The sequence below is a fragment of the Panthera tigris genome, chromosome B4, assembly GCF_018350195.1.
Source record: "Panthera tigris isolate Pti1 chromosome B4, P.tigris_Pti1_mat1.1, whole genome shotgun sequence".
Taxonomy (NCBI): domain Eukaryota; kingdom Metazoa; phylum Chordata; class Mammalia; order Carnivora; family Felidae; genus Panthera; species Panthera tigris.
Window position 1 is genome coordinate 20,977,361 of NC_056666.1, and position 14,062 is coordinate 20,991,422.

General features: G+C 48.2%; 1 protein-coding gene across 3 annotated transcripts in view; it reads right to left on the reverse strand.

Annotated features, from left to right (window-relative positions):
- PIP4K2A (phosphatidylinositol-5-phosphate 4-kinase type 2 alpha) overlaps window positions 1-1,293 on the reverse strand; it is a 186,131-nt gene extending 184,838 nt beyond the window's left edge. For 2 of the 3 annotated variants that reach the window (XM_042991215.1, XM_042991213.1), the window contains exon 1: window positions 918-1,293. In XM_042991215.1, coding sequence (XP_042847149.1) covers window positions 918-1,061 — 144 coding nt within the window. In that variant the 5' untranslated portion in view covers window positions 1,062-1,293. The remainder of the gene's footprint in view (window positions 1-917) is intronic. The other variant, XM_042991212.1, reaches the window with a different exon arrangement.
- Between the last annotated feature and the right edge of the window lie 12,769 nt (window positions 1,294-14,062).

Consider the following 14,062-nt stretch of genomic DNA (forward strand, 5'->3'; position numbering starts at 1 on the left):
GTCCCTCCAGCCTTTTTAAGCAAACCCCCAAAACCGGTGCGGCCAACTCGAGACGGCTTTCCCTCCGCCCAGCCAAGATCCACCCCCCCCCCCTACTGTCATCCCCAGGCCACCCTTCCGCAGTCGGTGACTTCGGCCTGGCTCCCCGAGGTGGGGGAGGAGGTGTGGAGAGAAAGACTCCCCGCCAAGCAGCTCTCCAGCCCGCACAGCGGCAGGGCGATGCGGGAGAGGAGCAGAGGAAGATACTAAACCCCAGTGCCATATTTACACGAGCTTTTTCTTTGCCAAAAAGATTCCCTGCGTCCGATAATATCGCCTTTAAAGGAAAAAAAGGACCTAAGCACTAAAGCCGCTGCCCACATCTCCCGATCTCCGGTATTCTCACCCCTCTTCCCCGCGGGGAGGCTCCGGACGCTCCCGACCTCGCACAGGTACACCTGACGCCAGCGGAAGACCCGACCGCCCCGGCCGCCCCCCGACATCAAGGAGCGATCACCGAGGCTCAGACCCCAGCAGCCCCCGCCCGGGCTGACAGCCCAGGAGGACCCGTGCCCTGCACAAACTTCCCAGTTGCCCGGCTGCGGGGACCAGCCGGCCGACGCACGAACGGGAGCACGGGGGACGACACTGGTACCCGCCGCAGGGCTCAACTGCAGATGGGACCCTACGTCCCGCAACCGGCTCTGGGTCCAAAGGGGGTCCAAGTGGCGCCCGGGGAACCCAGAGAGGCGGGCGCGCGGCGCGGGGATGGGGGCACCGAGGCGCCGCGGCGGGCGGACAGCCCTGGAGAGCGAGCAGCCGGAGGGCCGGGTCCCCGCTCGGGCTCCCCGCCCCGCAGCAGCTGCAGCAGAAGGAGGAGGGGAGCGAGGAGGAAGAGGAGGAGGAAAGGGACTGCGCGCCGCAGCCCAAGCCCTTACCGAGTGGTTTACCCCCCACATCAGGACGCTGAGCAGCGGATCGCTGGCCCGAAAGAGCTTCACTTTCTGCGCTACGAAGTGCTTCTTCTTGGTCTTGGTCTTGCTCGCCAAGACGGAGGACCCCAGGTTGCCGGGGGTCGCCATGGCCGCCGCCTCTGTCCCCTCCACCGCCGCGCTCCCGAGGCCGGGGACCCGCCCTCTCTACACGCCGGCCGGGGGAGGCAGCCGCATCCCCCCGGCGGCGGCCCCGGCGCGCCGTGCCCGCTCCTCCCGCTTTGCGCGCTTGGCCCGGCAGAAGACGGAGGCTGCGCTCGGCTCGCGCCCCGGCCCGGATCCCGCGCCCGCCGCGGCTCCGCGCTCAGCCCGCGGCTGGACCAGGCGCGCCGCGAGCGGCTTCCGCGTTGGGCGTCGGCGTCATGACGCAGGGGGCGGGCGGGCAGCTGTTGCGGCGCCGCCAGGCGGGGCGCGGCCGCGGGACCGTTAAGCTACAGCCTGGCGCTCGGGCTCCGGCGCCCGCTCCCGTTCCGGCTCCGCAGTGGTCCCGCGGGCCCCCGGGGTGCAGGCGAACTCGCGCTGGGCGCCCCCGACCGGCTGAGGACCCCGCGGGGTGGGCGTGCGGCGCTGGCCCCGCGAGGAATCCCGCAGGGCAACCCTTTCTGCTCCCCAGGGAGAAGGGGGGCGGGGAGGACAGAGGAGTGGGGATGTCGGAGGAGAGGAGCCCCCAGAGGCGGTAGTCAGGCGAAGGGATGAGGCTCGGGGAACCACCACTTACCGGTCCCGGGAGTCCGGAGAGCTGGCGAGACCTGACATGCTGCATGGAGACCAGGGCTTCCCTAGCACCAAAGGAAAGGACCCGGGCACGTCGTTGGCCACCTCCCAGGGTGGCACCGAAATGAAGTTGTTAACCCTCAGGCCTTTCGAACCCCGATCCTGAGCCTCGCTACACTCTCTGAGTCATGCAGGAGGGAGACCCCCCACCTACCACCCTGGCTGCCTTTCCTGCCGCCACTGCCCCCAACACAGGGCAGGGCCCTGGATTCCTCATGCTCAGCACTTGGTTTCGCCTGGAGAATCGTGCCCCAAACTGCACCTTCTTCCAATTCAAATCCTCCGCGACGTTCTTTACAATTCTTCCTTTTATCCGTGACACTCACCTTTCCCGGAGACCTGTTCGTTGTCTCTATCCACGTACACCTGGACGCTGGGAATGACTGACTCACCTCGGGAAAAGCTGCCATTACGAGTGTGGCTAAAAACAGTGCTGTCCCCGTACCTTCCCCACGAATCCTCCTCTTCTGTGTATCCTTACCTGACTCAGCCCACTGGGCAAGCCGGTTATCGATTGTCATTTTTCCTCCACTCCACAGTGACTACCCACTGTGGGCTTGGTGATCTGTTCCGCTCCGTCAAGGAGACGGGGATGATAGCCCCTTATGCCTTATAAAGAGCTTAAGTACGTGTCATGAGCGTGGGGAGTGACAGGTTATGTGGGTCACCGTTCATTTGCTCCTCTTTGTTTCCTCTGCCCTTTAAACATAGAGGTTGCGCCCAGTCCTTTTGTTCTTTCCCTCTTGTGTCGTACCCTTGTCCAAAATGGTGTCAGCTCTCCCAACGTCAACTGTCATCGCCCTTAGTGGTTAAAAGAAACAACCCAAATGTGTAGTGAGAAACATAGGGTTGCACATTTCCTCCACTTGTTTGAGCAAATCCATTAACCTCCCTGAGCTTCAGGTTCTTTGTGTTCACAAAAGGGATAATCAGACACAAATGTCACTTTAGAGACTACTCTGGGCCTGGTAATTATGGTTCTGCCCTACGTACTTTATTTTTTTTTTTAATTTTTTTTCAACGTTTTTAATTTATTTTTGGGACAGAGAGAGACAGAGCATGAACGGGGGAGGGGCAGAGAGAGAGGGAGACACAGAATCGGAAACAGGCTCCAGGCTCCGAGCCATCAGCCCAGAGCCTGACGCGGGGCTCGAACTCACGGACCGCGAGATCGTGACCTGGCTGAAGTCGGACGCTTAACCGACTGCGCCACCCAGGCGCCCCTGCCCTACGTACTTTAAAGGATGTTTATCGGAATCAAAATCAACAGTAGGCAATGGCTGTGAAAAGCCCTTTGTAAACTATTCAGCATTATGTATATACATACTAGATAAAACGTAGAGTACTTGTAGGTAATCCATATATTCTCCACTGACCTCAAAAAAGTAAATGCCTGGGTGAATATCTCTCTATCAGTTATCCACAGGCACCTTTAAAAAGGTGAGCCTGGGTGGCTCAGTTGGTGAAGCCTCCGACTCTTGATTTCGGCTCAGGTCACGATCTCCTGGTTAGTGAGTTCAAACCCTGCACTGGGCTCTGCGCTGACTGCGGAACCTGCTCGGGATCCTCTCTCCCCCTCTCTCTCTGCCCTTCCCCCCCCCCGTGTGTGTTCCCGCTCTCTCCCTCTCAAAATATATAAGTAAACTTAAAAAAAAAATAAAATAAGAGTCTACAGCTTAAATGCGTCTTTAAGAAAGAAGTACCTAAAACCAAGTTCAACATCTTCCCCCAACCCACGTGTTGTTTCATTTTTCTATTCTATTGGAAATGGCGTGCGTATCAGTTACTCCAGCTAGAAGTTCATTTGTTTAACAAATGTTCATTGACCCAGGCTTGGAAGCTTAGAATCATCATCGATTACTGCCTCTCATCATTAGTCCACATAAACCCCTTTATCAGGTCCTGGCCTTGAAAACACTTGTGCTCTAATATTATCTCTTTTCCGGTTCTTTCATGGTCCTCCTGGTTGAAATCAATCTGTTCACCTTAGCACTTCCTAAACTGTTCCCTAGCGATTTCAACTACTTAATTGTATATTAATGCAAGACCAATGAGCTGGCTGTGAATGCTAAAAACTGACTTGAGTGATGACGAAGTTTTGAATGAATCGACAGGAAGGTGAGACAGTGCCTTACCTGAGGGCGCTGTCAGATCTGAGGTTTCATGTGGGAGGGCAGCAAGCTATGGATGCACGCACAAGGTGTCATCCCTGTTGGGGGCAGACGGGAGCATAGGCATAGAGATGAAAATCCGTGTGTTTTTAGATAGTAACGAGGAGGGTGGTGTCCCTTAAAAGAATTTTTTTCCCAGCTTTATTAAGTCATAATTGACACAGAATATTGGGTAAGTTTAAGGTGTACAAGCTGATGATTTGATGTGTATATATGGTGCAATGATTACTACAATAAGGGTAGTTAACATCTCCATCACACATAATTGCTGTGTGTGTGTGTGCTCACCTGTGTGATGAGAGCATTTCAGATCTACCCTCTCGGTAACTTTCAAATATCTGATACAGTATTGTTAAGGGATAAGATTTTGGGTGATTTAACTTGCTTTGAGTGGCATTGAATATAATGCCATTCACGAATAGGTCATTAAATGAGTTTGCCAATGCCCTTTTGCATGAACTTTGTATTCTGCAGAGGGTGTGTGTGATGTGGGAATTCTGGAGTCACAGAAATGACTACAGAAAACACCGAATCCGGTTCTCAAATTATACACATCAGTCAACTGAGATCTAGATTTAAGAGATTTCCTGATTTGTGGGCAAACAATAAACAATCTTGAAGGCAGGACCCATGTGGTACTCATTCTGTTATTCTTGAACCTAACCGACTCCCTTTCTGGTAACACCTACAGCAAAGTTTTGGTGGATAAATGAAAAGTGAATTGTCGTCTCTCACAACAAACTTACACATAAAGATTCCACACCCAGGAAATGTTTGTGCCAGGTTCCTTTAGAACACTTTATTGGGAGATTAGGTTAGGTTAGGCGTAATATTTAAAACTGAGGGTTAGATGCTATGTGGATTTAGCAACTTAGCAATTTGATCACTATTTTCCTTGGAGTTTGTGCAATAAGGAATCAACGCACATGACTTTGGTTCAGCACCTAATTCAGGCAGCTTATGTCTGGTCAGGCAGAGTTGAAGCACCCAAACCACTTGCATTTAGCAATGGTCTTGACCAGAGCCATGGCCAGAAAAAGAAGAGCAAGGAAATTCAATCTGAGGACACATGTGGTTATGTTGGTCAAAGGGGATTGCCGCTCCCCTTGGTTTGCATTTGGCCTCTTGGGCTGTTCATCCAGATGCCAAGGCCATCACAGCTGCAAGAAATGCTCCAGCAGCCAAGTTCATTACGAAGAAGGAAGGAAATATCGGGAAGACTGAAAGGCAGATACTCATTTCTGCTTCCTGTTGCTGTGGCATTTCTGTTACTTTCTTTTACCATAAGCAAGTCTTCTTACCATAACCAATTCTATTTACTATCCTAGAAAAGCATGGGGAAAGGGTAATGTTGACTAAGGTATACAACACCAAAAATGAAGGTGGAAATAAGTGCATGCTTTTATATTTTATTGCCCCCTTCCATAAAAGAATTAAAAAAATACTTCCTCAATTGAATAATTCCAATTAGAATTTTTCATTGAGAAGAGGAATTCTGTAATGCTGTTTGGAAACTTTTATGCCTTTCATTGCTCTAGAAGGAAATTAGAGCAAGATGTGGGACAATTCCATTCTGTCTAATGTAGTGTCATCCAGAGCCTTGCCATTCAAAATGGTATTACTTTGGAAGACCATTATTAAAATGCATACAGTTGAACGCAAACAAAACATAATGAATGGGATCCAAGAATTCAATTGTGACATATGAATTACTACTCTTCCTTTGGTGTTGGGGGGGTGGCGGGGTTGACATGAGGCAGCCCAGCTTGCCGTCTGGGAGTTCTGAGGGTCTAGCTGGGTTGTCCAAACCCCTCCTGGGCTGGCTGTGGTTCGGCACCAGCTGGTAGGGTTGTCCACCCAAGTGAAATATTGATAGTGATTTTTCTGGCTTCTGCAGCTGGCTGGGACTTCCAGGACAGTGGCAGTAATTCCAGGAATCCACCACTAAGTTGGCAGATTTTCTGTTGGCCTGACCTAGGGAGATTGGATTGGGAGAAGACTGGGTATAAAGGAGCCAGCATAGAGGGTAACGTGTCCCAGCCTGCTTCATTTTCTCTTCCAGTCCCCCAGCCAGAGGGTGAGAACCTCAGCCGCCCCCCCTTGGAAACTCTGTGGAGGACAGGAGGCAATCTCTGATGCCATATCTTTATTATGCAAACCTTTAGAATAGAAACAGAAATTTCCTACATTGGGAGAGCAATTAATTGAATTACAAAGATCTAAATAGCAGGCTCTAATGCGACCAATAAAAGTAGTATTTTCAGAGAATGTAATGACATAAAATAATCAGAGGTTAAATTAAGTGCAAAAAAATGGGATACACAATTGTATGTAAGTATGGTTTTAATATTATAAAATGTGTCTATGTGTGCGTATACATGGAAAAGACCACAAGAAAATACATCAATACTGTGAAGGGTGATATATCAGGAGTGCAGTTTGGATGATGGATGATGTTAAAAAATATATTTCTGGATTTTCTAAATATTCTAAAACTCGTTTGTGTTATGTTTATAATGTATTTTTTAATGCAACCGCCTTCCTGGTTAAATAAATAACACAGCAATAGCATTTAACATGCTAGCTCATTCCTATAAGAGAACAGCCTTTTAAGTTATTCCTTGCTATTTATTATAGTGATGGTATAATTTTGGGAATGTTGAACTAAATCTGTACTGGAACAGGCTGTTTTCCGATATGTAGGAGGAGGGGAAGTTCACCGAGTCCCTAAGAAAAAGAAAGGCTACAAATATGAGGAAAACAGAGGTAGGATTATCTTACCAATTAGGCATCATATTCCCAACGCTTAGGGCCTATGACTTTTTCTTTCTTTCTTTTTTTTCTTTTTTTAGAAAAAGTTTGAGTTCAGATTAAAAAAAAAAAAAAATGAATCCATGGGCACCCGGCTGGCTCAGTTGGTAGAATATGCAACTCTTGATCTTGGGGTTGTGAGTTCGAACCCCATATTGGGTGCAGAGATTACTTAAAAATAAAATCTTAAAAAAAAAAACTGAGTTCAAAAGAAAACTGTAAAACCAATATTAATAGTAAGCATTTTGTTAACTGTCGACAAAACGTTACACAGTACAGTCAATTTTATTCAATTTAGTAAAAAATGTCACTACATTTACAAGCAATTTGTCACTTAGCATTTATTTTGTAAGTATATATAATGATTGATTAAAAAAGATAATAGCCACCAATTAAAAGGTAGTCATAGCCGAAAATTCCAAGAGAAAAATTATAAAAATCTCGCCCCAAATATTTTACAGCCAGAGTATTGTATTAACTGTGGGTTATGAATTCCTTTTAATATGTTTGATACAAGGAAGGGTGGAGCTTCTGAAAATAAGAATGACCAGCATTTAAGGGAGCCTTTCAAATACTCTAGGAAGAGGGAGGGTCTATTCTTCTTGGTCAACAATGTCCATACAAATCTATGTGACCTTCAGAAGCCAAGGCTAACTGAAAAGATTGAAGGTATCAGATTTTAGCCTGCGCCTTTTTTCCTGGTTAAGAAAAAAGTCCACAATGTTCAGAAGTAGGAAGCTAGGTGACCCCAGCTGTGTGGACCCTATAATGGGGGGGAGAGGACCCTATAATGGGGGGAGAGAAAGTCCTGCAAGGTGTCTGTGAATTTGCCCCCGTCCCCATATGGCTGTGGCATGAGTTAAGTTGACTCGCGTGAAGGTGGCTGGGATTTTCCTCAGTTACTTATTTTCCCATTAACACTTCAGAAAAACGCATTTTTGCAGCTAATATTTATTGATGGTGCCTCTTGAGTGCTAGATAACATGCTGGGTGCTGCACGTAATTTCTTCCCTCATAGAGTTTACCGTCTGAGAGGATACAGAGCAGAAGCAAGTAAACGGATAATCCTATAACTGCAGATTGTGATGAAGGTTCTGAAGGCAATAAACCTGATGCAGGAGTAGAAAATAGGCAGAATGTCAGAGAAAGCCTGTCTGAGAAAAAGATATGTCAGCCTGAAATATGAGAAACAGTCAGCCGTCTGAAGAATGAGGTGAAAAGTGGCGTGGACAGAGGGGCCCTGCTGTGTGACGACTTTTGTTCTAGAACCCAGAAGAAGCCTGCGCCGGCAAGGAAGGCAGGGGTCAGGTCACTGAGACCCTGGCAAGAATTTGAATTTTAAGAGCAACAGGAGCTAATTATTTATAGAAAGACCTCAGTGGCTCCTAGAAGAAACTGAGGGAACATGAATATCAAAGTAGGGAGACAAGTAAGGAAACCACACAGGAGACAAATGGGGGAGACACATAAGGAAACCATCACACCAAGTGATGGTGGCTTGTGTGAAAAGTACAAGAGATGATTCACTTTCAGAAACACCAAATAAAAGCTGTGATGCCCAGTTAACAGGTTTACAACCCCTGGAAAAAAGGACGGGCCCCCCTCCCTCATAATGGAGTCCCAAACCCTTAGATACTTCACTTCCTGGTTCTTCTTCCCCTCTCCGCTTCTCAGGCTTATTTTCTCAGGCTTTGCCATGAGCATGCGCCAAGGAACAAAGGAGGGACGGAGAGTCTCTGCGGCAACTCAACGAAGGTACATTTATTCCAATCACAGTACTGATTAAAAATTTCTCTTTTAAAAATTTTTTTGAGGTTTATTCATTTTTCAGAGACGGAGTGGGAGTGGGGGAGGGGCAGAGAGAGGGGAAGACACAGAATCAGAAGCAGGCTCCAGGCTCCCAGCTGTCAGCAGAGAGCCTGATGCAGGGTTCAAACTCAAGCACCCAGAGATCACGACCTGAGCCAAAGTCGGACGCCCAACCGACTGAGCCACCCAGGTGGCCCTAAATTTACTTTTTTTTAATGTTTATTATTTTTGAGAGAGAGAGAGAGTGCGAGTGGGGGAGGGTCAGAGAGAGAGAGGGAGACATGGAATCTGAAGCAGGCTCCAGGCTCTGAGCTGTCAGCAGGGAGCCAGACCGTGAGATCATGACCTGAGGCAAAGTCGGATGCTTAACCGACTGAGCCACCCAGGCGCCCCCCAATCAGACTACCTTTCACCTTACATGGGCCTAGGAGCCTCTGGATAAGCCTGTAACCTCAGCCAATGAGGAACCAGGGGAGGGACTTGCATGCTAGGGGATAAATCGTCTGCTGTAACTGCCCCCAGTGTGCCTGTCCCCCAGACACCTGCTCTTGTAAGAACGTTGATGATTAAAGCCTTGCTTCACTGGGCTGTGAGACTCTGCATCTCTCCTTTGACTGGACCGATGGGCTTATTTCTAACAGCTTGGACTAAAGCCTTAACAATAAAGATTTTTTTTTTTTAAGGGGACAAATTCATCTCTAAGGGCCCGTAGCATCTCACGGTGGGTGGGAGTGGAGAGAGCGCAAACTTGGCCTCATTTTGAAAAGGAATGCCTAACAGGAGATCTCAGCTGCTCCTGCTTTGGTGCTTTTAACGTGCCCGCAGTCAAGGGGCGCTGTGGCTTAACTGCCTGTTGCTCTTAACGAGAAGGCACTTAAAGAGAAATCCCACCCAACGTCTGCTTTAATGGTGGTATTTTTAATTCTAAAATACAGTGTGTTCTATATTGATGCCACACCAAGGAAAACCCAGAGAACTAATTGATGTGTATATTTGACATGCATCCAACGAATAGAGCCTGAGCTCAGCCTAAAGACCACGGCGCTCTCCCCACTGCTGCTTCCAATAGTCAGAGAGGGGATGCTTCCCATGGTCTTTGCTGCCCTTGAAAACCAAATGGAAGATAGAAAACAACCGCCCCCCTCTGCTGTAGTACCTCTTGTCTGAGTTGGTCAACGCCGTGCAGGGCCAGTCCATCAACCCAGGGGGAAGAACTGAAGCGGGAAAGCAGAACAAGGGGTGCCGGTGAGATTCCCATTCCTGCCCAGGCTGTTTCTACTTCCGCCTCCACGCTCTCGGTTCCTAAAATTAGCTGTTTTGGCCTCCCCACCCCCCCAAGCGGAAGCAGCCCGGGAACAATGGGCCAGGAGGAGCCCTGCAATGGCACCTCTCAGACAGATCTGTGTTCCTCACACCCCTTCTCCCGAGCCTGGGGAGCCCCGTTTTAACACCCCAGTTTTACCCTAGAGGGTCGTCCAGAAGTCTGCCAATCCAGCGCGTTTTCTCGGTTACCTGTGCAAAGACCTCAGAATTCCACGCCTGAGTGTTTTCAATTTTGAATTTGGTTGCCAAAGTTCTGGTTGCTTTCAGGCATAACAATTTGCTATTTGTCACCTCATCTGGACCTGTCTCAGTCACTTTCCCAAGTCTCAACAATTTGCTATTTGTCACCTCATCTGGACCTGTCTCAGTCACTTTCCCAAGTCTCTTAAAGTCTTTTTTTTTTTTAATGTTTATTTTTGAGAGAGACAGAGCTTGAGCGGGGGTGGGGCAGAGAGAGAGGGAGACACAGAATCTGAAGCAGGCTCCAGGCTCCCAGCGGTCAGCACAGAGCCCGACGCGGGGCTCGAACCCACAGACCGCGAGATCATGACCTGAGCCGAAGTCGGACGCCCAACCGACTGAGCCACCCAGGCCTCCCAGTCTCTTAAAGTCTTGAAAGGAGGAGAGTTGGGCTTCATCGGTTGCTTAGACTCAGAAGAGCTCCTTTGAATTCCCTTAGGTATTTTTAGTGCCTGCTAACATCCAAATGTTACGCTAAAAGGAAGCTATAGATGAAAGCATGGTTACATAAAATTCTAGGCCTGAATTTGAAAGATAGGAGACTGTTGATCATAATACTCATGCCCTGTGTGCTTTCTTCTTAAATACGACACGGTTCTTTAGAGAGTTGTCGGAAAACTAAATTTCAATAAGGAACTCTGCTTTTCTTTTATTAATTTGGGCTTTTTCTGTTTCAGCTTCCATACTGAAATTTTATGTAGGTCATAAAAGTGATATTTTAATACTTGATAAAATAGGACTCAAGGACTAATCTGAAGTCAGAAATAGGTTTGTTATCCTTTTATCTTCATTCATTCATCACGTCTATGGCGAAGTCCTATAAGATTCTGGCCACAGGGGCGCCTGGGTGGCTCAGTCGTTTAAGTGTCCGGCTCAGGTCATGATCTCACAGTCCGCGAGTTCGAGCCCCGCGTCGGGGCCGTGCTGACGGCTCAGAGCCTGGAGCCCGCTTTGGATTCTGTGTCTCCCTCTCTCTTTTTCTGCCCCTCCCCCACGCACGCTCTGTCTCTTTCTCCTTCAGAAATAAATAAACATTAAAAAAAAAAAGATTCTGGGCACAAAGATGAATAAGACACATGCCTTGCCCTTGAGGAGCTCAGAGTTTGGTGGCGAAGAGAAACCCATGAGCCAATAATTTTCAATACCGTATGGCCTGCATGCTACGGCAAGGCTGTAGGTGTGCCTGGAAAACCACTCCGTCAGACTCAGTGGGGGGAGGAAGGGAAGAACCAAAAGCAGTCCAGAAACGGTGGTGCTTGAGTTAAAAAAACAAAACCAAAAACAAAAAGTGTTTATGCAGCATAATCACAGCATTTTTAAATTTCATTGTTGTGTCTGTACAAGTAGCTACATACAAAAAGCTCAAACCTTGAGAAAGGCAGGGACTAAAAAGGGAAAGTTCCCCCTTCTACTTCCTCTCTACTGCCATTTGCATAAATGGGAATGTGCTTTTACATGTTGCTTTGCGACTTGTTTCCTTTCCACTTAACGCTGTGCCCTAGAGATCCTTTCCATACTGTAGCAACAAGGACTGGTCTCATTATCACAAATCTCATGCATAAAAAAAAGCTGTCCTTTTCTTATTCCGGCCTGCACTTCATTTAGCTCTTAGCTCAGTTCCTCTGTTAGGTAAATACTCAGTGAAGGTCCACCTCCCTCTCCCTAGGAGAGGGCTGGTGGCTTCTATGTTACCGCTTGGGGGCGGAGACCCTTGAAGATCGCAGGCATCCTCAACTCCTGGGATGACCGCCCAGGAGACCTCCATGGACCCGCAGTCTCTTGTACTCAGGCCTCGTGCTCTGGAAACTTCTCAGCCAGATTCCAGTTCCTTTCTGGTCTGCCCTTCCCCATCCATCACCTCCACCTCCCTACGAGGATCCCCCGGGCTTTGGACTGCCCTGACCCTTCCGCCTGGAACCTGAGTCCATCCACACTACTTGGTGTCCCGGTCCTGCCCTGTTCTTCCAGAGGCAGCTTTCAGCCTCGTGGGACACACTGGACAGTCCAGGCCTCGGTCTTTCTGATCCAGCACGCCTCCCGACCCACACTGGAGGCCCGTTCTGCTGCTCTCTTACTCTGAGAAAATCTCCCAGCCCCACTAAGAGTATTTTTATCCTATCTCCTTCTAAAAGGTATGTGTTCACCCCAAACTGTTATTTAAGGATAAACTTTATACTCAAATCCTTGGGACACTTGGCTTTGAGCTGCACAAAAACCTTCTTACATATTGTTTTTTTATTTTGAAAAGTTTAGCTCTTGCAGGCAAATGCCTTGGCTTTCGACACTATTACCTTCACTGTGGGTTTTAAGGAACTATTTATTTTGACGCTTTTTTTAATGTTTATTTATTTATTTGAGAGAGAGGGGGAGAGACGGAGTGCAAGCAGGGGAGGGTCAGAGAGAGAGAGGGAGACACAGACTCTGAAGCAGGCTTCAGGCTCCGAGCTGGCAGCACAGAGCCCGACGCGGGGCTGGAACTCACAAACCGTGAGATCATGACCTGAACCGAAGTCAGACGCTTAACCAACTGAGCCACCCACGCATCCCTGTGTTTTCTTTAATTAAGCTCTATACCAAACATGAGGCTTGAATTCAGGACCCTGAGATCAATTCAGGACCGTTGTGCCCCACTAGAGGAAGAGGTTTGTAGGAATTGCGTTCTCCAAAGAAACAGAACCCAGAGGAGATAGATATATAGATATAGACAAAATACAGAGAAAGAAGCTGATTATGAAGGACTGGCTCACAAGATTATGGAGGCTGGGGAGCCTCGTTGATGTGGTTCCAGAGTGGTGGTGAGGGTCTGGAGCTGACAGCCAAGAAAGAATTCTTGAGATGTCTTTGGTGCAAAAAGATGATTTTATTAAAGGACAGGACCTGTGGGCAGAAAATGCTGCACTGGGGTTGCGATGAGCGACTGATTACGTGCCTTTAGGTTAGGAGGGAGTTGGGGATAGCCTAAGTTTCTAAGGAATTTTGGAAGCCAGGTTTCTACGACCTTGAGGGGGCTAGCTAGTGTTAGGAAAAAGTCATTTATTCCTGTCTAGTAAAACCTCAGTCATGAGACCCTTTAGATGTCTATCAGTGGGCCGTATGCTTGGAGGATGATTGCCATCGTATATCTGGGGAGGTAGAGATAAAGGAAGTTTCCAAAGGAATTTTTATATGTTAAAATAGGCTTACAGGATCCTGGAGGTTGGGAAAATGTTAAGCTAAGGTTGCCTTTTGTCCTTAGCAAAGTGTCATCTTCAAGGTGGCTGAGCTCCTAGAATGTCACTCTGCCTGTCTCAAGGACCTGGGCTGTATAGGTTATAAGGAAATTTAATTTTACCTCCCATTTCCTTCTTGTCTTTGTTCCCCACATCACTCTGGAGGGGAGAGTGACGTTGGGGCTCCAGGAAACTGAATCTGTAAGTTTCTGGGGATTAGGCTATTGATAAGATTGCCTTTTTCTTGTAATTTACTAAGACATTAAAAACTGATAGAGGGGCGCCTGGGTGGCTCATTCGGTTAAGCGGCCGACTTCGGTTCAGGTCATGATATCGCGGTCCGTGAGTTCAAGCCCCGCGTCGGGCTCTGTGCTGACAGCTCAGAGCCTGGAGCCTGTTTCGGATTCTATGTCTCCCTCTCTCTGCCCCTCCCCCGTTCATGCTCTGTCTCTCTCTGTCTCTAAAAATAAATAAATGTTAAAAAAAAAATTTAAAAAAAAACCAAAAAACTGATAGAGACTCACGTCCTACATGACTGTGATCTCTATTAGTTAACCATCTGTTTTTCCCTTTCGTTTGTTCTTGGGCAGCCAGGGGTGCCAACATTTGTAGGAATGTTACAAATATCCCACTTTGGTGGAAGAAGGGGTTTGGGGGGTAGTCGGCTTGTCTTATGCTCCATCATCATGAGGAAAGCTGGTGGTGGTGTTCTAGTCTAAAGCCGAAGGTTTGAGAACCAGGGAGCCAATGGTGT